Source organism: Bacillus rossius, chromosome 3, assembly GCF_032445375.1.
Source record: "Bacillus rossius redtenbacheri isolate Brsri chromosome 3, Brsri_v3, whole genome shotgun sequence".
NCBI classification, from domain to species: Eukaryota; Metazoa; Arthropoda; class Insecta; order Phasmatodea; family Bacillidae; genus Bacillus; species Bacillus rossius.
This window is the reverse complement of record NC_086332.1, coordinates 103408055-103435768: the sequence shown is the minus strand read 5'-3', so window position 1 is coordinate 103435768 and position 27714 is coordinate 103408055. Positions and strand designations below refer to the sequence as shown.

The window sequence follows — 27714 nt, the reverse complement described above, 5'->3', positions numbered from 1 at the left end:
GTGATTACACTTTCAACAAGCAATATTACATATAAATACTCTTATATTGTGCTAACTTGACTGAATGTAACTCTGCAGTTTTAAGGTAAAATGTTAAGTTACTAAAGGGTAAATTTTGTTTCAAAGTTGATTTCAAAAAAACCTCAAAAACCACAAAAATTACCTAAGTACATATCATTACGCGCATTAAGTATCCTATGCACGTAGAAGTAATATACAAAATGTTCCAGGTAAAAATTGTAAGAGTATCAACTTTAAACTTAGTAGAATTTTTGTTCAAGGTCACATTTAAAGAGTAACTTAAAATTTTTTAGATAAGGCATGTGTGAGTACTTCTTTGTTTTTATCTCGCTTGCAGCGCAAAATGGTGTCTCCTGAGCGTAAAGTGTTTTGTGATCTGCAATTTGCTAAGAGTTAAACTGTTTTTTCAGCCCCCTCCCTTCCCCCCCCCCCCCCCGGTTCGACAATTAATTGTAATCTTTTTCTACGAGAGTGTTTGAACGTCTAAGTCCCTGACCTTTGGATAGGTCGTAATGGTCGAGACGAGACCTCTTTTTCGCTGGCCTCCACGTTCACCAGACGTAACGCCATGCGATTTTTTTTGGGAGGCTTTATAAAAGATCGGATCTATGTTCCGCCGCTACCTAATGATTTTCTAGAGTTGATGCACAGAATTACAGAGGTTTCAATTACTCCGGAATTGTTAACCAAATTGAAGGAATGATTGGACTTTAGGTTGTATGTTGCCGTATAACTAAACGTACACGCATTATACATTAGTTAGAAAAACTAGGTTAGTTCACCTTCAATTTGATGTATGATTTGTTGTAAATAGTCTAGATGAAACTGTTATAATATACCATTGGAACTGGGACATTCTTCTATGGACATCCTGTGTATTGATTGAGTTGGTGTCTGTTGTCACTCCGCAGGTCACGTTGACTTCTACGTGAATGGCGGCAACAACCAACCCGGCTGCAGCCTGAAGGACCTCATCAAGCCTAACATCACGTCCATCGCGCAACTCGCCACAACTCTGGTGGAAGGCAAGTTGCCGCCGGCCCCTGGGGAGGAGGGGGGGGGGAGAGGGTTGGGATGCCAACAGTATCATGGATGGAGGGAGGAGCATGTTGTCAAAAAAAAGTTTTTAAATGTTTAAGTTCCAGGTTTTCTCTCCTTTCCGAACAAATGTAATCAATGCTCAAATTTGCATAGTTTTCAAGCATTTCATAGTTACTTCAGGTTTGTGTGTTCATCTCTGGTTACTGTGGCGTACTCCTACCTTGTACCACCTTGTAAAATGTATGATAAATCTGGCTACATTGCACTTATTATCAAAATGTGACACATGTACGCACATGTGTATAGGTAAGTACATATATCATAATAATTTTGTTTATAAAAGTGGTAGGGGAAAGGTGGGCACCAAGCGAGTTCAAGACTTGCAAATAAGTTATAGTCAACTGCCCCAGTGTGGCTTCACCTTGTCCTTTGATATACCAGTGTGCTAGTACAGTTGTGTGGAAGCTATCAGTTAAGACATTTTATTGACTAGCGAAGTAAAGCACTAACTGATACCGGCCACGTCCTTTGGAAATTTTGTCTGCAATCCGTCTAGTTTTAATTGCATGTAAACACTCGTCCACAGACTGTACTGCCAGCTACGGGCAGCTTAACTGGGGAGGGGGGCAAGGATTCTCAGCCCCCCCCCCCCCTTCCCCAAAATAATTATTAAATGTTTTATTTCCTTCCGTCCCCCAATAATTTACGCACTTTTTTAATTATCTAGAAAACCACATAAATTTAATTGAGAAAAATTTATGGTTTAAATGATGTTACACGTTCATATTGAGTACACTGCCATGCTACTTTAAACCTTTTACCCTATAACGATAAGGCTTGGCTGTGGCACTATTAGTAAAGGATGTAGGTGTGCCTAAGCGGGTGACATGATTGTTTTCGTGTCTATGCACGAACGTCTACATCATCTCTGAGCTCCGACCGGTGGCATAGCACTGAAAGCTACATAAATACGTCCTTATTAATCTACGGAATGGTTTAATGTTTTACGTAGCACAGATAGTCACGCGCCGGCGGGATCTCCATAATTACAGTGGGCTGTTTCACACCGACTCTTTGCTCATAGTAAACTGAGTCATTACAAGAGGTGGTTTATTACCCACGACCATCTTCGCATAAGCATGACGCCTCAGTGATCACAGCCACAAAGATCACATTGCGTTTTTTCTTTTCTCTTTCAGTATTTTGTAGTATAAGTATTAAAACCTCTTAAAGGCTGGTATTATCTACCAGTGTTGTGTTACCGACTGTTGAAAATAATCAACAAGTTTTTACTAATGTTTCAAAAATTATTTATTTTTTAAGTAAAAATTCAGTTAAGATTACATCAATAAAACAAAATAAACATAGAATTATGTGCGCATACTAGGAAACAGTATAAGTATACATAAGGGTTTACACAATAAAAACCATTTAAACAAATAAAATATTAAAGGTTTTATCATAAATTTCATAATGTATGGAGAGTTAGCTTCAGTGCACTTGGGGGCATGTGTTCATAAATTATTTGATAAAGTAGCTAAACATCAACGAAGTGACACAAAAGTTTGGGCATCTAAAGAAATGTATACACGAAGATATTGTTTCGAAGATTTGATTCGCTATGTTATTATAGTATCAGTGGGTTTTATGGCACACATCACCTATTAAATAAAATCCGTGAAAACTTTACAAAACTTATGTAAAATATTAATCAAATAAACTAATATAATCAAGTGAGAGGGTGAATTTTTTTGAACTAAGCATAAATAGGTATTTATCTACTCACACGTATGATAAGGAAAATGATACCAGTAGTATAGGAATGTATTTCCGGGCACAGGCTTCAGGCTGTGGTGCCTGTGGTGCCGACCACCATATTGGATTGTGACATCACGGGGGCCATCTTGGATGAGTGTGACCTTAACCTTTAACGTTGACCTTGACATTTGACCTTCAAAATTTGCCTAAATTTTCCAAAATTTAACCAAAACTCCTCAAAAATCACAAAAATTTCCATTTTTTCGGAAAAAAATCCCTCCAAAAATTCCTCAATTCAAAAATTAGGATTTCGAAAATCATCAAATGTTATTTTGTCTTAGAAAAAACCCAAATTTCTAAAAGCGGCTTAAAAGTCCTAAGAGCTAGCCGCTTTAAGCCGCCGAGGTCATGACCTTGAAAATTAGGATGTCAAGGCAGCCATTTTGACTCATGACGTCACCGTTGCAATTTCCGTTACGGTCGTCAACTTTAAAATCTTTATTTATTATCCGATTTTAATGAAAATAAATTTAAAATTTATAAAAAAATTCAATTAATAGAATATTAATAAAAATATTTAACAAATTACTTTTACGGCACGGAGTTCAGAAACCTCGGTTCGAACCGGGTGAGGGCAAAAAAAAATAAAAATGGTGTCCAATCCTTCCCTCACAATGGCTGCAGGCAGACTGACCCTCACCACTTTTTTCAAAGCATATATATCATCACCTAGTATGATGTCATGTCCGCCATATAGAAAATCCGTAATTTAAATGCTAGAAAATCGGGAAAAATTTTAAAAATCATTAAAAAAATTAACTTATCAAATTGAATAATTAAAATTTAATTAAATATTACTTATAAACCACTGTCGCACATATCGTTACGGTCACCATCTTGGATTATATAAATGTTGCATGTTTCGTTACGCCCGCCATCTTGGTTGAGTACGATGTCATCGTTACACTTTACGTTACGACCGCCATATTGGATCCTTTTAATGTTTCATGTTTCGTTATGTCCGCCATCTTAGAATCGTGTAATTATTTAGCTATAAATTCGGGGAAATTCCAAAATTCACCGAATAAATCACACATTACTTTTCATATTGAATCGATATTTGGTTCTAGAAAAGTCTCAGGTTCGAGGAATTAAACACCGCACGTTCTTTTACAAACATAATATTTATTACATAATTTCTTTTCTACTACAGGATCACTTGCGAAAGCCAGCAATCTTATAATCATTTAGCCCTTCATAGGCGCGAAATGACTAATTCTTAGCTCCAATCGGTTTATAATATACAGAGACCAACCAGAACCTTTTCTGACATAGTCCTCCTCTTCTTGACAGAGTTTCTGGATACAATGTTTAACATTTTGTTTCACATCGTCAGAACTGTAAATAACTGCAGCCGAAGTCTTGAATGCACACTTCTTCACTTTGTCATGTAACGGATATGGCTTTCCATATATACAGTCCAACCACAAGTTATATTTCAAAGGTCCGTTTGTTGCTACGTCATCAGTAAGCTGATTGATTATGTTCTGTCTATTATCGTCAAGAAAATTACAAATGTCTTTTGACTCACTAATCGTATTTAGATAATAGTAGTCTTTCAATGTTCCACTAAATGCAGACTGTGCCAAGTAGAAGCCATTATCATTCACCTGTAGAGCACCGATAACAGTCTTATGTTTAGTTCCATGTCTAGACGCCATACTAATCGGTTGCTACTCATCCGTTATTTTTTTTGCCTGTACGCTCACGAGCCTTCAACCTTAACCGAGGAGTCGAAATTTCTGCAGGTAGTTCAGCAGTAGGCGCACGGACTTTACCGTTTGATTTTTTCGCATGTCGTCGCAAACTATCAATTCGAGTAAACCATTCATGACACTCATCGCAGCGAAACTTCATGCGAGATGGATTCTTCTTGCATTTACTCCGTTCATGTCTCCGTGCATCATGGGAAAATGCAAACGTCATATCGCAGTAGCTACAAGGATACCGTGCTGATGTAGACGAACCGTCCAGACCCAAACCAGATGTCGATGTTACTGCAATTATGCCATTTCCAGACATACTCTTATGCACATCAATCATTCGTTGCTGTACCGAAACCTTTACTTTCTGCCGCGCAGCTGGTCCTTTGCATGTCTTCATGTAGGTTTTCATATTATCTTTTCTGGCAAACTGCTTATGACATTTCTCACAAACAAACATTTTACGATAAAGGTTCTTGGCATATTCGCTCCTCTCGTGTCGTCGAGCATTGCTGTTGTTTGAGAAAATCTTGTCGCAGTAACAGCACCGATGTTCATTAGTTGTTTTCAAATCAGCAACCATCGAAGCCTCCATCGAGGGCGAAACAGCGTTCGACGACTTTGCCAGCATTACCGGCATTAAAGTATCTTCTGCTGGTGGTATCTCGACTGTTGAAGTCTCCTCCAGTGTTGACGTCGACGTTGCCAACGGGATCTGCTCCACCATCGTCGTCGCTGACGTCATGGTTCCCGTACTTAGTCGATGGTACAACCTCCATCGAGTTCGACGTTAAAGACGGTAAAGATTCCATCGAGGTCTCAAGAACAGGTAATTACGCGACTTATGCACCAGAAGAAACAAACTAGGTGATCCTTACACCCTCAACGTCAGTAACAATCTGAGCGACCTGCTGTCTAGGACTCGCTTATATACATGGATCGGATGGAATAATACGCTAGTCAAATCAAGAACCATTTACTATAATACTATAGTCAAAACATCAATGAAAAAAGAGGATCATATGATCGAAAAAATTCGATGAGTCTCATAAGATCTCGTCTCATGAATTCGATCTCTCCAGTATATGCTAGGCTCCAAGAGCTACAATTCGCGCCATCAGATTCAAATGCGCCCATAGCTACAATTCACGCCATTAGATCCAGAGCTCCAACACGCAATGTACGCAATGTACGCGCAATACACGCAATTTACACGCAATCAATGTAATGAACACACAGTACACGCAGGAAACAAAATGAAGAAATAGTACACACAGTAAAAGGAACGAACACGTAATGTTCTCGCAATGTACGCAAAGTTCACGCAATGTACGCAATGTACGCAATATACGCAATGTACACACAATGTCTACGCTTCGTTCGCGCAGGACAAGCACTTAATGAAAACGAAGCACGTTTGGACGGAAATTCTATAAAACGAAAGCTCATTTAACGAAAAGGAGGCACATTCTCTCTCGTTCATTCAACTCGGTAGGATGCGATCGTCAATGATAAGTTAGGATATAATGTCTCCAACAGTCTATGAATCCAACAGTTTTTATTTCCATTAGTCATTGGCTCCAATAGTCATTGGCTCCATCAGTCATTGACTCCAACAGTATTTTGGCTCCAAACATCATTGGCTCCAACAGTCATTGGCTCCAACGGCCTTTTGCTTCATTAGCTCCAATGATATTTGGCTAGAATGCTACGAGTCTAAGAGACTATGAGACTACAATTCTACGAGTCTACAAGTCTCCTCCAACTGCCTACGTGTCTACGAAGCTCCAACTACTCCAGCAGTTTTATGTTATAAGATTACAAGACTACTTGTTAACGTAGCTACAAGTCAACGTGGTTACTTGGCTACGTAGCTACAAATATACGAGGCTCCAAGACATCATGACTACGCGACTACGAGCCATGAGGTTACGAGAATACGTGACTACGAGTCTTCAAGTTTACGAGACTGCGAGGCTATAGAGCTACGAAGCTTCTAGAACATAAGTTTACGAGACTGCGAGGATACAGGACTACAAGTCTACACGAGTACTTGAGTACGAATCTACAAGTCTACATGGCTCCAATTGCGGCATCTGTCTTCGGCTGAATTTTCTCTTTGGCTCCAACTGCTACAGCAGCATTATTTTATAATATTACAAGGCTACTTGGTTACGAAGCTACACATCTACAAGGCACCAAATTTCGCATCTGTCTTCGACGGCATTTTCTCGTTTGCTCCAACTGCTCCAACAGCATTATGTTATAAGATTTCATGGCTACTTTGTTACGTAGCTACAAGTCTACGAGGTTCCAATGCATCATGTCTACGAAGCTTCCAGAACACAAGGTTACGAGACTGCAAGGCTACAGGACTACGAAGCTTCCGGGACACGAGGCTACATGGCTACGAGACTACATGACTCTAACTAATTACAATAGCACCATTCAGTGGTGAGAGTTAATTTATCTCATGCAAATTAACCTGTTTAAAGTAGTGTAGATTATTGTCAACATATGACACCACATGTTGCTTACAGGTAAATATTATTTTGTTCTTTAATGTGGGATGCGGGATGCTCACTAACAATAGCAAAAGAAGGAGGGCTTCGCTAGACACCAAGGAGAAAGAAGTTCGTCTTACATGTTAGTGCTTCACAGATGTCTCTTGGCATATTATTTGACTGAGTAATGGTTGTTTATTTTTTTAATTCCACCTGATAAGAATATTGCAAGTGTCAATTTATTAGCAGAATTTCACTAATTAAATGAACTCTGAATAAAATTACATGACTCATTAAGTAAATATCCTTCATGCAGAGATCGATTTCTCACAAATAATCATGGAGCACTTGGAGAAAACCATCAAATTATTAACAAGAATAATCAGGAGCACACGGAGAAAACGTAATGACAAGAATAATCGGTAGCACACGGAGAAAACCATAAACATATTGAAAAGAATATTCAGGAGCAAACATAATGACAATAATAATCGGGAGCACACGGAGAAAACCATTACACTTTTCTTTGATATCAAAAAAATACTGAAAAAATATTTAATAAATAACAAATAAATTAAAAAATTTTAAATTAAAAAATTAAAAAAACAGATTCTGCTATCTTGGGAACTTCTCATTGTTGAGCAAAGATAGAGTTCTAGTACAAGTTAGAATTTTATGTATGTTTTGTATTTATTAATTTTAATTTTTTTTAAAGGTTTCGGTACAGCAACGAATGATTGATGTGCATAAGAGTATGTCTGGAAATGGCATAATTGCAGTAACATCGACATCTGGTTTGGGTCTGGACGGTTCGTCTACATCAGCACGGTATCCTTGTAGCTACTGCGATATGACGTTTGCATTTTCCCATGATGCACGGAGACATGAACGGAGTAAATGCAAGAAGAATCCATCTCGCATGAAGTTTCGCTGCGATGAGTGTCATGAATGGTTTACTCGAATTGATAGTTTGCGACGACATGCGAAAAAATCTAACGGTAAAGTCCGTGCGCCTACTGCTGAACTACCTGCAGAAATTTCGACTCCTCAGTTTAGGTTGAAGGCTCGTGAGCGTACAGGCAAAAAAAAAAACGGATGAGCAGCAACCGATTGTTATAGCGTCTGGACATGGAACTAAACCTAAGACTGTTATCGGTGCTCTACAGGTGAATGATAATGGCTTCTACTTGGCACAGTCTGCATTTAGTGGAACATTGAAAGACTACTATTATCTAAATACGATTAGTGAGTCAAAAGACATTTGTAATTTTCTTGACGATATTAGACAGAACATAATCCATCAGCTTACTGATGACGTAGCAACAAACGGACCTTTGAAATATAACTTGTGGTTGGACTGTTTATATGGAAAGCCATATCCGTTACATGACAAAGTGAAGAAGTGTGCATTCAAGACTTCGGCTGCAGTTATTTACAGTTCTGACGATGTGAAACAAAATGTTAAACATTGTATCCAGAAACTCTGTCAAGAAGAGGAGGACTATGTCAGAAAAGGTTCTGGTTGGTCTCTGTATATTATAAACCGATTGGAGCTAAGAATTAGTCATTTCGCGCCTATGAAGGGCTAAATGATTATAAGATTGCTGGCTTTCGCAAGTGATCCTGCAGTAGAAAAGAAATTATGTAATAAATATTATGTTTGTAAAAGAACGTGCGGTGTTTAATTCCTCGAACCTGAGACTTTTCTAGAACCAAATATCGATTCAATATGAAAAGTAATGTGTGATTTATTCGGTGAATTTTGGAATTTCCCCGAATTTATAGCTAAATAATTACACGATTCTAAGATGGCGGACATAACGAAACATGAAACATTAAAAGGATCCAATATAGCGGTCGTAACGTAAAGTGTAACGATGACATCGTACTCAACCAAGATGGCGGGCGTAACGAAACATGCAACATTTATATAATCCAAGATGGTGACCGTAACGATATGTGCGACAGTGGTTTATAAGTAATATTTAATTAAATTTTAATTATTCAATTTGATAAGTTAATTTTTTTAATGATTTTTAAAATTTTTCCCGATTTTCTAGCATTTAAATTACGGATTTTCTATATGGCGGACATGACATCATACCAGGTGATGATATATATGCTATGAAAAAAGTGGTGGGGGTCAGTCTGCCTGCAGCCATTGTGAGGGAAGGATTGGACATCATTTTTTTTTTGAACTCACCGGGGTCGAACCGAGGACTCTGAACTCCGTGCAGTAAAAGTAATTTGTTAAATATTTTTATTAATATTCTATTAATTGAATTTTTTTATAAATTTTAAATTTATTTTCATTAAAATCGGATAATAAATAAAGATTTTAAAGTTGACGACCGTAACGGAAATTGCAACAGTAACGTCATGATTCAAAATGGCTGCCTTGACATCCTAATTTTCAAGGTCATGACCTCGGCGGCTTAAAGTGGCTAGCTCTTAGGACGTTTAAGCCGCTTTTAGGAATTTGGGTTCTTTCTAAGACAAAATAACATTTGAGGATTTTCGAAATCCTAATTTTTGAATTGAGGAATTTTTAGAGATTTTTGGCGGGATTTTTTTTTCCGTAAAAATTGAAATTTTTGTGATTTTTGAGGATTTTTGGGTAAATTTTGGAAAATTTAGGCAAATTTTGAAGGTCAAAGGTCAGGGTTAAGGTAAAAGGTCAAGGTTACACTCATCCAAGATGGCCGCCGTGACGTCACAATCCAATATGGCGGTCGGCACCACAGGCACCACAGCCTGAAGCCTGTGCCCGGAAATACATTCCTATACTACTGATACCATTATTATATGTTTAAAATTAAGATGTGATTGTTTCAAAAATATTCAAATAATGTAGGTGTCAGTAAAGTTTAATTTTAATCATTCGGTGCACATAATCAAATTAAATGGAAGTGGAAATGTCAAAGATGACAAAATATAAATTGAAGTTAAATACAAACACGTGTGTTTCATAAATTTTAAAATAAGCTATCGTAGAAAGAAAAAAAAAGTGGTAAGCATGTGGGTTTTCTCGGGGTAGTCCCGTTTCACACACCAATTTATACCCCATCTCATCTCCCCTCATGCATTCTCCTTTCGATAGGGCAGCCGGCTCCTCTGAGTGTCACCCCCATTATATTCATGTAGACCCTTGCTTCAGGCGGGTCACTATATGTCGATTTTCGAGGTACTTTTTACAACATTACAAATTTCAACCTTATATAATTTTTTTATGAATGAAATCTTAAATATATCTGATATTTAATGTGTTTTTTATTTAAAAGTATTGGAATTGTTCACAAAAATGTCTGACAGTGGCGCAATATCAGCAATATTCTTAAGTTGCCACTAGCGGAGCCGCAGGTTATAAGATAGTTATTTATAACTTACAAGGACGCTTTAAGTTAACTTGTTTAAAACAAATACCCATGGGGATCAAAAGAAAGAAACACAACACTTTACTTATTTAATTTAAAGGGCTACACAGCACTGAAAGGGCGGATGTCTTGTGAAGCTGCAACACACTGAACAATCACTCATACAGCGCTCATGTACTGCTGTGGTACAAATGCTGGAAAAGGATTGGTGAAGGTCGAGAAGGGATTAAAGTCTTACCAGACTCACAAGGGCAAAGCCCCGGTCAACATCAACCTAAAAAAAAAAAAAAAAAATTCTTCTGCTACTACTCGAGCTCTCAACTAAAAAATAATGAAGTATAGACTCTACTCGAAGGTATAAATCCTGAATGCCACTTTCCTTGACTCAAAATTTGCAGACTGGAGTACTCCTAAAAAACCCATCAACTCTCAGCAATATTTGCCACGTTTACCACTCGAGAGAAATCTTGTTTTGGCCTTAAATGGAATTTTTTTATCCCAGCTTCATTGGTGAGAGAAAAGTGACCATCAAAGCCTAACAATATTTAATTTAATAATTATTGAAGTTATACTTCTTTAGGCACATAATGAAAAAAATTATGAGAGTGAATTTTTATGATGCATGCAGACTATGCAAAAAAAATAACATAATATGAAAAAAAATCTACATACAAAAAAAAATTTCGTGCAAATAATTAATAGAAATAAAATAATAAAAGGACTGGAGTGATATAATAAATATGATTGGTAAAGTATAAATTCAATCACATAAAATATTTTTAGTATACACTTTGTATTCAACATTAATTGGAACATGTGTATAAAATTAATTATTAATTACAAAATAATTTATTAATTTATAATGCATATAAATTATACATATGGAACATAACCTCATTTTATATAAATACACTTGAAGAAGTTTATAAACACCATTTCTATCCCTAATATTCACATTAAATAAAAAAATTTAATTATATGGACCAGTATTCAATATCAATCTCTAAAATCTATGTTGCTGGGAAGTTAGCAAGAGGCCAGACAATATGGCGGCCTAATAAGTCGTACGTGAGTGACTGAGTTTGTACTAAGTTGTCACAGTGAATAAAGGTTGTGTACGAACTCATGATGCATTATCATTCAGTAATGAACTACAACATGGTGCAGTCGTCAGGATCGTGAGGGAAAAAAACAAGAAAAGCTTACTCCCACAACCAAAAGTGAGACAATGGCGACCGGCGGGGTTGTTAAACTCCCACCAGATTTAGATCTGCAAAGGAAAACAGCCTACAATGACTGGAAATACTGGGAAGCCGAATTCGAAGACTATCTCGTCAGCACAAGGCAAGATGGGGCGAGTGATAAAGTGAAAATATCCCTCCTTAGGAACATGGTGGGAAGTGCTTCGGCCCGCATTCTTGCGTCACTCAATATCCCGGAAGAGGACAGAAGAGTGTACAAAAAGGTAAAAGAGGCAATTGAGCGGTATGTTAACCCCAGGGTGAATGAAGTGTTTGAGCGCTATGTATTTAACCATAGGGTGCAGGAAGAGGGGGAGGGCTTTGAACATTTCCTAACCTCATTGCGTTTGTTGGTGAGAACTGCAACTATAACAGTGCGACAGCTGAAGGAAGAAATGCTGAACAGAATACCAACGAGCGGGAAAGCGCCGAAGACAAGATGCTACGAGACCGAGTCGTGCACGTAATAAGGGACGAGAGCACACAGGAAGCCATGCTCCGTATGGACAACTTAACCTTAGAAAAAGCTGTAGCACATTGTCACGTGTGTCAACAAAGCAGACTGCAAGCCAAACACATCCACAAAACAAGTGAAGAAAGTGCAAGTGTGCTGGTGAACTCAATAAAAGAATGTAGGTACAGGGAAAAGTCTCGTGCAAAAGGGCACAAGAGTTAAGACAGTGACTTTCAGTGTGGGCGATGCCAATCCAAACATGGACTCAGGGCATGCCCTGCCTATGGTAGGAAGTGTGCAAAGTGTGGTAAACTCAATCACTTTGCTAACTCGTGCAGGGTCAAATCAGTACAAGTAATTGAGACTGGTGATTCTGAAAGCTCAGACGACTCATTGTATTGCAATAGTGTAAAAATGTGAGTGTGAATGTCGTGGAGTCTAAAAGGGGTTACAACATGAGTAACCTGATGTATCCAAATGAGTGGCATGAAACCATCAAGGTCGAAAACACACAAATGAAGGTAAAACTTGATACTGGAGCCCAGGTTAGTGTACTGCCTTTAAACATGTTCCGTCAAATCAATCAACAATTTAATGTAGAACCAACACGTGTTAAGTTAAAAATTCTGGATGGAGTAATTAGGCTCACAGGAACAGTTCGCTTAATGTGCAATGTTTGTAATTGTGAGGCCTATATTGATTTCATGCTGGTAGATTTAGCTATCATGCCACTATTGGGTCTGTCGGGTTGCGTAGCCTTAAATTTAGTGCAGCGAATAAGCTCTGTCACAGAAGACAGCAAGGAGCAGTTCACAGAGGAGAATAGGGATGTATTTCAAGGACTCGGGTGCTTTCCACAAACTGGAAAAATACTAATCAAACCAGGAGCAGAGCCAGTTAGCAGACCACCTAGGAGGGTACCGGTAGCTTTACGCAAATCGCTTAAGGACGAACATGCATGTTGGTAGCGAAGAAGGTGATATAACGGGTGGATGATGTTGACGAAAGGGCTTGGATAAGCAACCTTGTAATCACAGAAAAGCCAAACGGGAAGATTCGATTGTGCCTTGACCCTTCAGATTTAAACAAGGGGACACTCAGACATGGCCATACTGTACCTAAGGTTAGGGAGATAGGTGAGCAACTGCCAGGCAAAAAACTATTCTCTGTCTTTGATTTACGAGAAGGGTTTCATCAAATTCAACTCAAGGAATCATTCCTTAAATGTTGCTTCTCCAGTCCTTACGGCACATACAAGTACCTAAGGTTACCCTACGGAACTTCCAATGCCCCAGAACTGTTCCAAGATCTAGTTGAACGAAATTTCTCTGACATTCCCAATGTCATCATTTACTTTGATTATTTGATGTGCATGGGGGAAACCGAGGCAGAACATAATGATACAGTATTTTGGGTTGTCGAGAGAGCCAGAGAAAGGAACATTAAATTTAACAAAGAAAAGCTTCAATATAAACAAACAGAGGTAAAGTATGTGGGGCATTTGTTCTCTATTGGGGTAATGAGAGTAGACCCAGACCGGATAAGGGCTCTCGTAGAGCTTAAACCCCCCTCCTCTAAGAAGCAGCTACAACGAGTCATTGGAATGTTCAACTATGTACGATGCTTCGTACTTCACATGGCAACCACAATGGCTCCCCTGTGTGAACTACTCAAGGCTGGGGTAGAGTGGCAGTGGCTACCGGCACACCAAACAGCCTTTGACAAACTTAAAGATAGAATATGCACAGCACTCACATTAACCTCATTTGACCCCACAAAAGAAACTACCCTCGAATGTGATGCTTCTCAGCATGGGCTGGGTTGTTGTTTATTTCAGGAGTCCCACACAGAGCCAGGTAGGCTGCATTTATTTGCTACAATGTCACGGGATCTTAATGACACTGAAAATAAGTACTCCCAGTCGGAGAAAGAAATGTTAGCCATTCATTTTGCTGCATCCAAATTCCATGAGTATGTTTATGGGTACAAAGTGAAAGTGCAAACTGACCACAAACCACTAGTCTCCATAATGCAGAAAAATGTAGCTAACATAGGGTCATCTCGTCTTCAACATCTACATCTCAAGCTGTTAAAATACTCCCTTATGGTATACTGTGTTCCTGGAAAAGACCTACATTTTGCTGACATTATGTCGCGGTCCAACTTGAATTAAACTACTGATGACCCTGACATGCTAGAAATAGTCCACATGGTTAGTGTACATTTACCAATAAGTGAGGGCAATAGGAGTTCTTTAGCAAGGAAACTGCCTAAGATCACACTCTGAAATTAGTTGCAGAAATGCAAGTTCAGGGCTGGCCACCTGCCAGCAAGGTGAGAGAGGACTGTATATACTACTACAACTTGCAGCATGACATACACATGGCAGGGGGCATATTATTCTTATCTCACAAGATCATAGTTCCGAAAACCCTCAGATCAGTTGTACTGAGGTGGGTCCATGAAGGGCACCTAGGTACAGAGATAACAAGAGCACGGGCACGGCAGCTGTTTTATTGGCCAGGTATGTCAGTAGACATTGAGAAGTGGGTCTCAGAGTGTAGCACATTTGAAAAGTTTAGGTCAGCAAACTACAAAGAACCTTTACATCCCCATGAGGTACCAAAACTTCCATACCTCAAGGTGGGGGCTGACATTCTTGAGTATTCAGGTAGGGCATTTCTAATCCTTACCGACTACTTTTCTCACTGGCTGGATATACACCCAATAGCGAGTAAGAGTTCAAAATCAATCATTGGTGCAATGCAGGACGTATTCAATGTCCACAGATTCCCACAAGATCTTGTCGCTGACAACGTGCCATTCCTTTCACATGAATGCCAGGTGAACTTTAAAGGTAAAGGGATCACACTGGCTACTAGCAACCTCCATTACCATAGAGCTAATGGGATGGCTGAGAAAGCTGTTGGTATTAACAAAAATATATTGCGTAAAAGTACAGTAGAAGGGTCAGATTACAGAGATCTCTTTGAGAGAACACAACGCCCCAGTGACAGGGCTACAGGCTTCCCCTGCCCAGATATTGTTTAGTAGGACCATACGAACAAGGATGCCGACAAGCATGGATGCACTTAGACCAGTAGTTCAGGCCTACACTCACAAATTACTCTGCACTAAACAAGAAAAGGTAAAAAATTGCACGATAAAACAGCCAGACGGACAGAGACAGCGTATGAACAAGGAGACAGGGTAGTAATCAAGACAGATAAAGAGAATCAGTGGGATACAGGTGTAGTGCTGAGGAAATGTAAAGAGCCCAGGTCATATTGGGGTGCTGAAAGATACGGATGGAGGGCAGGTTAGGCGTAACACTAGTCACATGACGACTTCAAAAACTAAACGGGGAGAGCAGGAGGTAGTAACATCTGAAAAAGTAACTCACGCCACCCACAGTCAACACACACATACTGAAAGTCCAGTAGCCGAGGACGCTGAGCAGGCCACACTAAAAGATGATGAAGTAATGGGCACACAATTAGAAAAAAAGGGGAGCAACCCAAGGGAGTTTCCCATAGAGGAGGGGTTTAAGGTATTTGAGAGTATGCCCCACAACCAGTCAGGCAAGAGGGAATCAACTATCTCCGACAAGAATGAAGTAGATGGGTAGGTATGTCACTAGAAGTGGTAGAAGAGTCATTGCCAAGATACCATTAGAGTTATCATAGGAAACGTTGTAAAAGGGGGAGATGTTGCATGCTGGGAAGTTAGCAAGAAGCCAAACAATATGGCGGCCTAATAAGTCGTACATGAGTGACTGAGTTTGTACTAAGTTGTCACAGTGAATAAAGGTTGTGTACGAACTCATGATGCATTATCATTCATTAATGAACTACAACAGTCTAAGACTTAAAAACAAATATATAATTTTTAATTGCATGTCACCATTTTTTTCACCCTGTGAAAATTTTGTTACATGGTAAATGTGCATCGTAAAAATTCTCTCTCATCATTTTTTCATATCACACCTTTAAAGTATAACTTTGAGAAGGCTGCATGCAAATAAAACTTATGTATATTTTTAACTCTTTATACTTTAGTGATTAATATTGAATACTAGTCCATATCATTAAAAACATTTATTGTGAATATTAGTGATCGAAATTGTGTTTATAACCTTTTTCTAGTGTCAGGTTAAGTTTCCATAGATATAACGATGTCAGATTGCTTTAAACCCCCATTGTCGCAGGGAGTGTCTGTGGAAGGTTTGGTGTTCTCCTGGCCGTTTTCATGGGAGTGTTTGTGAGGTTATGTTTCAGTTTGTATAATTTATTTGCATTATAAATTACATTATTTAATAAAAAATTAAAATTAATAAACTAGAGTTAACATTCAGAACATTTATTTTCATTATTAATTGAAATATATCTTGATTATTTTACTAAATTACCGGTACATTAGGTATTAATTTTATATGCATGTTTACATTAATATTGAATACTGAGTAATTATTTTATATTTTATTAAATTTATAATTTACCAAATGTATATACCTATGTTACTCCAATCCTTTTATTATTTTATTTCTATTATTTGTTTGCATGCAAAATTAAAGTTAGTTTTTTATTACGCCAAGTAGGTAATGACGCCGTCCCCGCTACCTCTGAGTATTTAGACGTGATTTTGTTCAGTTCGTGTTCTCAGGGAGGGTTCGGCCTTGTGGCTAGAGGTAGGGGTCAACGCAGTAGGGCCCCCCGAGCTGTTGAGGCCACTCGGGACGCCTGAATAATAACACAAAACCTCTTCAGATAGTTGGTGAATTTAATACAGCACAGCCCAATACATGGTGCTGCCCGTTCTGGCCGTAACGGTTTGCCCGACGCGACTAGTCACACGCGCAGCTCACTTCCTCAGTGGCGGCTCACGATTCTTATGCGCGTGAGGGGCAGACTCGTATACGTGACGCGAAAGTTACAAAAGACACTCTGACATGGCACACGATATTTTGAAGCACAATACACTACACTAATACCTAGCTCTGGATAAACTGGGCTAGCAACACGTAGGCCCGTGTCTCCGGCGACTCTACGTGGTGACTAGGTGTGTCCCAGGGACTGAATCGTTATTAAGTTTGGTGGCGCACTGCAGTACGACGGTGATACATAAGCCCTGACATGACGAATTACACTTAGGCGAACAACTATTCCGCTAACACATTACACTTGATAAACTGGGCTAGCAACACGTAGGCCCGTGTCTCCGGCGACTCTACGTGGTGTCTAGGTGTGTCCCAGGGACTGAATCGTTATTAAGTTGGATGGCACGTGTCGCCTGCTGGCTGCCCCGTGCGGGCCAAAACTAAGTAGCCTGTAGGCTAGGTTGGGCGTGAAGCGCCGACGTAAAAACACATACTCTCCCCACAGTACTTACGTATGACGTAAACACTCATCTCGGAGCACTGATTGAATTAAGTTAAGTACCTCATGGTAAATTTAGGCCGACCGCGGAACTGTACAAAAGGTTGAAAAGAAATTACACTATGGAAAACTACATGTCGGTGAATGCAAAGGTTGAAGGTTCCGCGTTGCGCGCAGGCTGCCGGCCTGGTTCAGCTCTCGAAGGACACTGGCGGTGTCGCCGCGCGCGACCCCCCTCCCCCGCCAGCCCTCCCGCGGAAACGTGTGAATTTCGCGGGAAACTGAACCGGCCAGGTTCGGGACAAATCGCACATTGAAACATGATTTTGCAAAGACTTAATTATTAATTAATAAAAAATAATGTTTAATAAAATCCTGTGGAAAAACATAATTATAACAATTTGTTGTAGTGCGGCGGAAGGATATGCCACACCCGGCCGGATCCTTGCGCCGGTGTAGCACTCGTTGTATGGCGTTCGCCTCGTCGCACGAACTGCACTTTGCTGCGCGCACGGGCGCGTTCGGTGCACACGCTTTTGCGAGACGTTGATGAGGCATAGCGGTCTATGCGACAGAGGAGCATTGGCGGTCGGCGTCAGTAAGTATAAATTTTAACACACAGATCTAATAGTAAAACATTCGCAACAATAGTAACACTAAAAGTATGAGAATTGGAATGGTGTACTTCCACAATTTCTCAAACATATACATAAATTAATCCAAACTGACTTATCAAAATGTCTTCACCTGAATCAAATTAGGTAATTGAATGCTTTCCATATACTGAGAAGAATAGTTAACTTTAAATTCTCCAGTGGTGAATGATTTAACAAGTAAATGTGTATTGTGTAATGTTTTTCAGTCATAGCTGACTACGTGAGCTGTCCTCATGGCCGTTCTTACGAAGTGTGGACTGCTTCATTGCGTTACGATAACTGCACCTTCCTAGGAGCTCTCGAATCACAAAGGTACAGCAAAAAATTAATTTTTATATACTTTTATGTAATGCAAGTTAGGTACTTTAAATTAGTTTTACAAAATTCTAGAGCATGCAAAGATTTTGTTACAAAATTGACTTTCTAAGAAAAATTATTATATATTTAGTACCTACCTTAAATGGTGCGAAATGTTTACTTTGTAGGTAGTTGCAACCAAGCTCTTGTTCCACAGAGCTAGGCAGCGCAGACTCTGGGTTCTTGCTCCAGAGGAAATGGGTTTGATACCTGATCCAGTTATCCCGATATCAATCGATTTTTGTATTTTCTGTACATATTTATAGATTAATACAGAGATAATTTCTTATACCATCGCCAATTCCTTCAAAAATATCTAATCTTAACTTGTGATGATGTGATTTTTGTCTAATAATCACTATAGAAGCACAGTTGAAATAAATTTAATCCACACAACAGACTCATTAAAATTAATTAACTTAAATTGGTTGTAAAAAATATAGTGTGCTTTTTTGTTCATGATTCCAGTTTCACACAGGACACCAAAAAGTGGGTAAAACTAATGACTAGAAACTGAAACCCACTTAAAGGTCTCTTTACACACACCAGTGTCGTGACAGTGCCGTGACAGGCCCGCGAGTGCACCAGCGAGGTGAAAAAATTTCTTCCAGGAATTCGAAGGGTGTTGTTCAAACCCAACCGCGGCGTGCCCGTGGCAGTGCAGACAGCGCTCTCGCCGACGCCGCGCCATGGTCGTCGTGTTTCTTGCCACTGATATTTTCTCGTTTCACGGCCGCGCCACTGGCAGATTTGTGAGTGTCGTATAGTGTTTAGACATGAATGACTAACAACTCATTGAATTAGTCCGTGGCAATACTGTTTTGTATGATCTGTCAAATCCTAAATACATGGACACAGAATTCAAGAATACCCATGGACAAAAATAGGAGCGGAAATGAATACAACTGGTAAGTAAATACATGTATATATAAGTAATATTTCATAGTATTGGCAATGCAAAAGCACAGAGGAATTTTTTCATCACTGTACATACTGGAAATATGTAAAAGGAGTACATTAATAATATTTAATCAAATGGTACACAATTGGTGTAAGTAAGCATAGTATCAAAATTGTAGGTAGTGACACATATGATCATATGTTTTGCACAGTGTACTTTAGTTGTGACTATAAGTTTAGAGTATATTTAGCTACTTCTTTGCCAAGGCAGAGACCCTGGCTCGGAAGAGAAATAGTTTGTGAACAGTTCTCTGATACGAAATGCACCTGTCGTATCATTGCCCCCTTGCAAATGTAAATTACGTAGTGTGTGATTCCCTCCCCCCCCCCCTGCCTAAATCCACTTCCTGAGTAACGTAATTATACATATTTCTATCGTATTTTTTAATGAAGCTATGCAGTAAGCAAGTGGCCAGAATTATGTCATCTACGTACTTTGGTACGGATTGAATCCGCCTATTATAAAGTCTAAACTTTTGAGACAATATTCCAAACGCATTTTCTGATGTCCTCCTGGCGCGACTCAAACGACTGTTGAAGCAGTGGCGTCTCGTCAGGGCAAGCAAGGCAAGCAGTGCTTGCCCAGGCAGTTTCCAGACATTGTATTTTTTAAATAAATATTTTATTCAGAATAGTGTTTTACTTTGGCTCGTGACGTTAGGTGTATGTATTTTTTACACTATCTTCTTGGGACCTAGTACTGTGCGCTGTGCGCTATAAGAAATGAACTCGTTGACACACAAAACATGCTGTTTTAGAAGCGTTGCTAGGTTTAGAAGCGCTGGTAGGACCGCTTTCAGCAGGAACGCTGCCGCAGTAGTTTCCTTTCGGAAGGGGGGGGGGGGTGGCATGGTACAAAGGTTCAGGGAGGGGATTGGCTGTAAAAACACGTGGTAGAAGCTACGAAGGTAGCGCTTTCTTGCCGAACTGAAGCGAACATGGCCGAAGCAGACGGTGGAATTCTTCCGCCGACTGCTTCGGCTATGTCCGCCACAGTTCGGCAGGGCAGGTGGCGAGGTCGCGTTTCAGTCGGCGGTCGTCTCTCGGGGCGCGCGCATCTCTCTCGCGGGCTGTTGGCTGGCAGTGCGTGGGGGATTTGTGGGCGTACGGGAGGCGGCCTAGCAGTGCCAACTGATACCGACCGCGTCCCGCGGGTGGCGGATACGGGAGCCCAGCTCGAGAGTTGCAATCTTGCTGGGGTGACTGTGAATAACCAATAGCAGTCCGCGGACCAATGGCCGGCCTGTGGAGTCGTTATTACGGCTATCGGGGTGAAAGGTAGCCTGAATGCAGCTCGGCGCGTGGCAGAAAGCAGTTCCGTCGGTGAAGGCACCGCAGGGGAGCTCGATGTGCCCTAGATGCGAAATGTATACGAACTGCGGGCTGGAAATTTCGGAGCTGTGAACTGCCGCGCGCGCAACAGAACTGAACAGCATCGTAACTCTGAAGGAAGAGATGGCGGAGCCTTTAAGTTGGGGCCCTGTTGGAGCCAGTGGTAGCCTGGGCGGCGCGACCTTCAACCGTCCCAGGATTTTGGAGGACAAGAGGGTCCGACTCGCAAGATACTTAATTCGCCTGAACGACTTACCCCCACCCTGGCTTGAAAGGTTGTTGGCTGTTGACTGGAAGAAGGAAGATGAAGATGGCGCAATTTCAGGCTGCCTTTCGCCCCGTACGCCCGCAGTTCGAGCCGGTTTACTGGCTAGTCTGCCCACATCTGGTTTAACTGTGGCTGCCTGGGCAGCTGGGCTGGGCTGACGAGTGAAGTCGCCCGCCCCTGGGGGCGCATGCGCCCCTGGTTAATAATAACCCAGGAGTACCCAACATTTAAATGCGGGCCGCAAGGCCCAATCACCCAACTCCAGCATGGTTGATTTTTCAGCCCCTCCAACTCTTCTTACCTGGACCCTTCTTCCCTCTTGTCCAGTAGTTACCTGCTTGCTTAATGCATGTTAATTGATCCCCGCATGACCCGGCCCAGGGTTTTCCCTGTGTCTATGCAGGTTTTACCTGGGTCACATTAGCTAGCTTTTAAGCTAGGCGACCAATGGGGCGTCAGTCATGGCGCCAATCGCAGCCATGGCTGGCCAGTAAACCCCAATAGCACACGATGCACGCGCCCTTGTCCCGCATGGTTAAAAACCCGCATGGTAGTGTGTATAGGCTTCGGCCTGAGACACACTTAGGTCCTCCCCTAACCTGGACCCTCCCCTTGCACACTTAGAATAATTTAGGCTAGGAAAAAAATCGTGGCGTTTCAGGAATGATTGACGTGCCAGTTTCTTGGTACACGTACCAGTTAACAGAGTTTCTGATCACGTATGAAGATAATTTCTTTTGTGTTGGTACGAAAAATACCAAGATTTAATTTTTACTATTCTAGTACATTTTTATGAGGTTCTTCTCTTTATTTTAAGTACTTACTTTGCCATGTGTTGTCTGTTTATATATTTTGTACCAGATAACGATGATACTACACTCCCACTTAGTATATAAGTAATGTAGAGTAGGTATTTTACTATCAGAAAATGTAAGTCAAACATTATTTTTTAAAAATAATTTATTTAAAAAAAATGTCAATTTTTCTACCTGTGGAATAGTCAATGTTCAGTTAAGAAAACTACTTAAATAGCACCATTTTGTACCTTGAAATCATATTTTCCCGGGGGAGGGCCCCCGGCCCCCCCCCCCCCCCCCCCATGTTTTGATGTGAACGGAGTTGTTGCTTCCCCTCATATAAACCTCACGCCTCGCCACTGTGTTGAAGCTACGCTTACTGTCATTAAACTCATCTCCTAGATAAGGTCACATCAGATAGGTTTTGAGAGGAAAAGCCTCATCAGCAACAAAAAACGTATGGGACGTGAGTATCAGTGTTTGGTATGGTAGAATCTGCTGGTACATTCAAAGAGCCTTGCTGAAGTGCTTTACCTAAATTTGATACTGCAAATATTCCCCCATCACTATTATTGCCATATGCCCCTACATCGACAGCAATAAAGTTACAGTAAGCGTCTACAAGTGCCAACAAAACTATAGAGAATGTCTTTTTGCAATTAAAGAAAAGTGATCCAGTGTTCGGAGGAGCCTGAATAGTGTGCTGAAACATGACTGTCCCACGCACAGAAAGTGTTTTGTTTTATTTTAATTACATTTTTAATTATTATTATTATTTGTTGACATTTTTATGTTTTGTTCTATGGTTATGTATTTGGACGTATCTGCAACTACCATTCTCTATGGTGTAATCTGAGTGACGTCGAAGCTCAATTAGCAAGACCCCTCTAGGGAGCAATGGACTTAAACGGCAAATTGAACTTTTTATTCTTAATTTGCATAACAGAATTTTCATTGTTGGAAAATCCTATTTTAAATTTAAGGCATTTTGATGTATTAATTTGTTTTGTTAATTGTCTGTGAGTGATTTTGAACGTGTAATTAAGTCAACAATCTTAGTGTTTCGGCCAATCAGCGGCCGTGTTACTTAAGCTAAGCGTCACTACTGAATTAACGGTACAGAGTCTTGGAATAACGGCGATGATGGCTACATATCCCGGGTTTAAATCCCTTCAAAAATCAACGAAGATAAATAGCTTGGTAGACCATCCTACAACTAGGATGTTTAAAACGTCGTATAAACCTATAGTACATGTTGTTTAATTAGGGCACGTCACAACTGACGTGTATTTAGGAGTGATTTACCGTGAGTAAAATACCGACTCATGATGCTATACTAATTTAACTGTTTTCTGCTTACAAACATCGTAATATTGCCGACGGACTGTTAAATATTGCATTTTATTGCTGCGCAAGTTAAAGAACCTATTGAGTCAAACATTTTATTAAAAACAATTACGTATCCTGTTTCTACACTTGATTTTGTTCAAACACCCAGAGGTGAACTGAGACAGATGTCTCAAGATGCTTTACCGCAATTATCTATTGAGTTCAGCCGTGGAATTAAAAATCAACTTTAATAACGAACACTACAAATAAACATTATTTTCTCACGCTAATTTCTGATTACAATTTGAGATTTCAACAGACATAATTATTTTGAACTATATAAACTTTTGTTTTCTTTCTATCATGTGTGCAACATAACTCCAGTAATTTTATAAAATATGAATAGTATACCACTGGACCAACCATAAATTAAGTATATTATTATTTGATTAAAGAATATTTGTGTTAATCATATGTTTCCCTGTTGTCATTTTACAGTGTATGTGTATGTGTCCTTTATGATTTCAATTTGTCTGTTGTTTAGTCTCATGCCTTGTGAAGATTTTTAAATTGTGAGAATATTTAATCTTTCTCTTATGTACCACACTACATTAGCCTTGACCTATTAAGGAATTTAAGTTGTGCATAAGGGTGGCGCCCATATATCAATTTTAAAAATAATCAAGGAATATATATATTTGACAGAGCCATAAATAGTCAAAGAGAATTATTTATTATGCAAATCTTATTACACTAAGAGCTTTTTAACTGAGTGAAGTAGAGTGTATGAAATAGAGTAAACATTATTATTAAATATAGTAAAAGCAAACTATTTTTCTCTCTAATAAACAACACTCATTCTCCTTCTACCATTCCTGTACTTATTCAGAGTTATATTCAGAGTGGCAACCCAACTAGTGGGGCCCGATTTGTTTGTGTGAAAATATGATAGGTTTGTTTACATGCAAGTATTTAATTGAACTTTCAAGTGCGCAGGATATTTGTTGTAATTGTTAATTGTAGTATTGTTAGAGGTCTTACACAATGGCTCAGCAGACATACAATCTAAGAAGTAGGGCCAACAGTATGTGTGAAGAGTGTCCCACGACTCACAGCTCTGACAGTGACACATCGTCGGCCATGGAGGACTGCATTTCACCAGAAACAAGAGTAATGGATGCACCTACACACTCACACGCGCAGCATAGTGAGAGGTTAGGGCGGCCAGTGTCACTTTATTCCCACAGGGGGGGGGGGGGTAACACAAGAACATGACAAGACAACAACTGCACCGGGAACATCCACAACGAGTCCTGACATGACACTAATGCTACAACAGGTGTTACAACCGCTCACAAAACAGGCCGAACACACAGAGCAATCTGAGAATAGGATAATGTCCCAACTCACAATACAGGCCGAGCAATCTGAGAGCAGAATCATGTCTCAACTCTCCAGGCAGGCAGAGCAGATGGAGGCAAAGCTAGACATCACTTGTTCCAGTGTACAAAGTCTGGAACATAGTATAGAGGAGAAACTAGTACAACAACAGAGGGAGATTGATCAGGTAGTGGAGAAGGTGACTCAGACAGTTGAGCGGGTAAGGGAGTTGGAAACACAACTACTAGCCATTCGCGAGAATGTGACCCTAGAACAACATGGTCTGAGGGAGTTTTGTCAGCGCAGTCAGGTCAGCATGAGGGACGAGCTGCATGGGCAGACTCGACGACTCGAGGTCAGGCTGGATGACATAGAGGTGGCGACCTCTAACCTACGAGATTGCCTGCAGAATATGACTGTAAGTCAGAGTCATACACCTGACACAACTGGTAGTACACAGCGAGAGGCACCTGAAGTGCCACCTACAGGTACAAGTAGACAGCTGTACACCACACCTGGGTGCAGTTATGACACCCACCCTGCAGAATCACTACCTAGGCAGTCTGTAGAGACTAGGGCAACAGTTGAGCCTAGAGCAACTACAACAACAACAGAGCGCCAGCTGGACCCGGTAGCTCTGATGCACCACCCAGCAAAGCTGTGGGCTGAGGCCATGCCTACTTTTGCAGGCAGAGCAAATGAGAGTCCTATGAGGTTCCTCAGAAAATTCGAGGAATATGTGGCCATGTTTAACCTCACCGACGGAGAGACTCTGAAATGTTTGAACAACGCGTTAAAGGGTCAAGCATTCTATTGGTGGGAGCTGACCAGCACCAACACCCACAGTTTCACACAATTCAGGGAGCTGTTCAAACTGCAATTCTGGAACATCAGAATCCAGAGTAATCTGAGGGCACAACTCCACACAGAGAAATATGACCCAAGGAAGGGCACATCTCTGGAGGCACATTTGTCTACCATGTACGACAAGACCAGGTATTTGGACCTCCCTATGACCGATGAGGAGTTTGTGGCGGCCATGTTAACACAGCTGCCGCTGAAATACCAGAAGCAGTTGTCTGGCCTACACTACCGTAATGTCACTGAGTTCCGTGACCGGCTGCTCAACTACGATAAGCTCGAGAAACTGGATCGAGTGGTACCCAGGACAGAGGAGGCAGACCGAGCACCACCTCATCAGAAGCAGCACCAGGTCAACCCTTACTGGCAAGGACGTGAGGGGAAACAGAAACCGGAGCGCCAGGCCGCAGTCAACTACATGAGCTGGCAAGCAAGTGGGGAAGCACCTCGTGGTAACGGCGGGCCCTACCACAACCGATACAGAGGGGCACCCTACAACAGGAAGCGTACCTGGTGGCCCAGCAACAGGGGATACCACAGTGGTGAAGAAGGGGCAGAACGAGCCAGGAAGAGTGCTCGCTATGAAGAGAGAAGGCGGTCCTACTCGCCGGAGCAACGGCCACCCAGGGAGTCCCGCAACTACGGTCGTCGTGCCTCATCCGATGACGAGAGAGAGTATCATTACAACCAGCATCGTATGATGAAGGAGAGACAGTACCACGACCAACGCGAAGATTCCCGCCTGCCATACTACCGAAGCCCCAAGACGACAGACAGCGGTGGAGGCAAGGCCCACTACAACCACCCGTCTGAGCAACCGGCGTCGCCCAACAGGACGTTTCGCCAGAGCCAACAACCTGGAACGACCAATCAGCATGGAGCACGTCCATGCTATCTACTAGAAAACCCTGTTGCGGCAGAGTTTAAGTCCGCAGTACAGGAAGCAGCAGGTACCAGTACATGGTACAATAACAACAGAAATGTGCCAGACTCGCAGGATGCGCGAGTATCAGCAGGCACATTGTACTAACTGGATAGGTCCGAGGCGATCAACCCTATCTACCTGCCCCGACTGAGTCAAGAACAAGAGGAGAAAGATTTAACCACCGGTGAAGAGGTGGAGGAGTTTATAAGCAAGAAGCTTACAGCAGAAGCTGCAGTCCGCAAGAGGAGGCACCCCGCAACAAAATTAGCAACCTTCAAAATTGGTGACCTAGTGCTCAAGAAAACTAATTTAGTGAGCAGAGCTTGGGAAAATGTTACCAAGAAATTGTTTTTATTGTTCGATGGTCCATATGTTATAACTGGAACCATTCATGAAAATTGCTATGCTTTAGCCGAGCCATCAACAGGCCAGTCAATAGGCCGTTACAACATTGCACAGCTGAGGGAATATAAGAACCCTACCACTGCAAAATAAATATTGGTCGATGCACTAGTTAATGTTTACCTCATTGTCATGTGAGCGAGTAAGCTGGAGTAACAGCTGAGAGCAGTCTGTATGTGATTGCTAGCACAAGAGCCATGTAATCCCCGTGTTTATGATGTGTTATGTTGTTATGTTTATGGTACGCCAGGAGAGGCGTAATATAGCCGTTGAGTATACCCTTGCGTAAGAGCGGAAGTGTAATTCCCGCCAGTGTCCTGTGACGAGGTGAAGTGACATGCCACCCGCACTGGGATTTTGAGTAGCCAGTGAAGCTATTATGGGTATAAATTATTTATGAGGTATTTGAGTATTTTACGGCTTATGTATTCTTCGATTTGGGTACTGACCCACTAACACTAACACATATTGGGAAGCACTAGACTCGCCCTATTTACTGTGAAGAGCTATGTAATTATCTAGCAAGAAGACATGAGTGTAACTGTGTTCGACAAAACACATGTGAGATGTTATTTCACCTAGCTGTGTACATATGTGTAAACACTGGCATGCAAAGCAGTTCTACAAGCACAAAACACTTTGCAACTACAAGCAAAATTATTCTAGGTTACCTTGTTATGGGTTATTCCAGTTGATATTTCGTTGCACTGAGACACTTTTTCTTGCAGAGATCACCACAATTTAAAATGAAAGAGATATATTATTTCTTTGGTTTGATATGAGAAAACTAATGAAATTTGAAGGAGTAATCCTTTTTCTGATGTTTTAGGTTGGTATCACTTGGGGATACTGATTAGAAAAGTATGCATCTATTTCGCATACAAAGCCAATCTGTTAGTAGTGTTGAATTTAATTA

General features: G+C 40.8%; 1 protein-coding gene across 2 annotated transcripts in view; it reads left to right on the top strand.

Annotated features, from left to right (window-relative positions):
- Positions 1–27714, top strand: part of LOC134531092 (pancreatic lipase-related protein 2-like) — a 163283-nt gene that overhangs the window by 92866 nt on the left and 42703 nt on the right. The window contains exons 9-10 of one of the 2 annotated variants that reach the window (XM_063366628.1): positions 933–1046; positions 18394–18499. In XM_063366628.1, coding sequence (XP_063222698.1) covers positions 933–1046; positions 18394–18499 — 220 coding nt within the window. Of the gene's footprint in view, positions 1–932; positions 1047–17941; positions 18125–18393; positions 18500–27714 lie in introns of those variants that run through there. The other variant, XM_063366629.1, reaches the window with a different exon arrangement.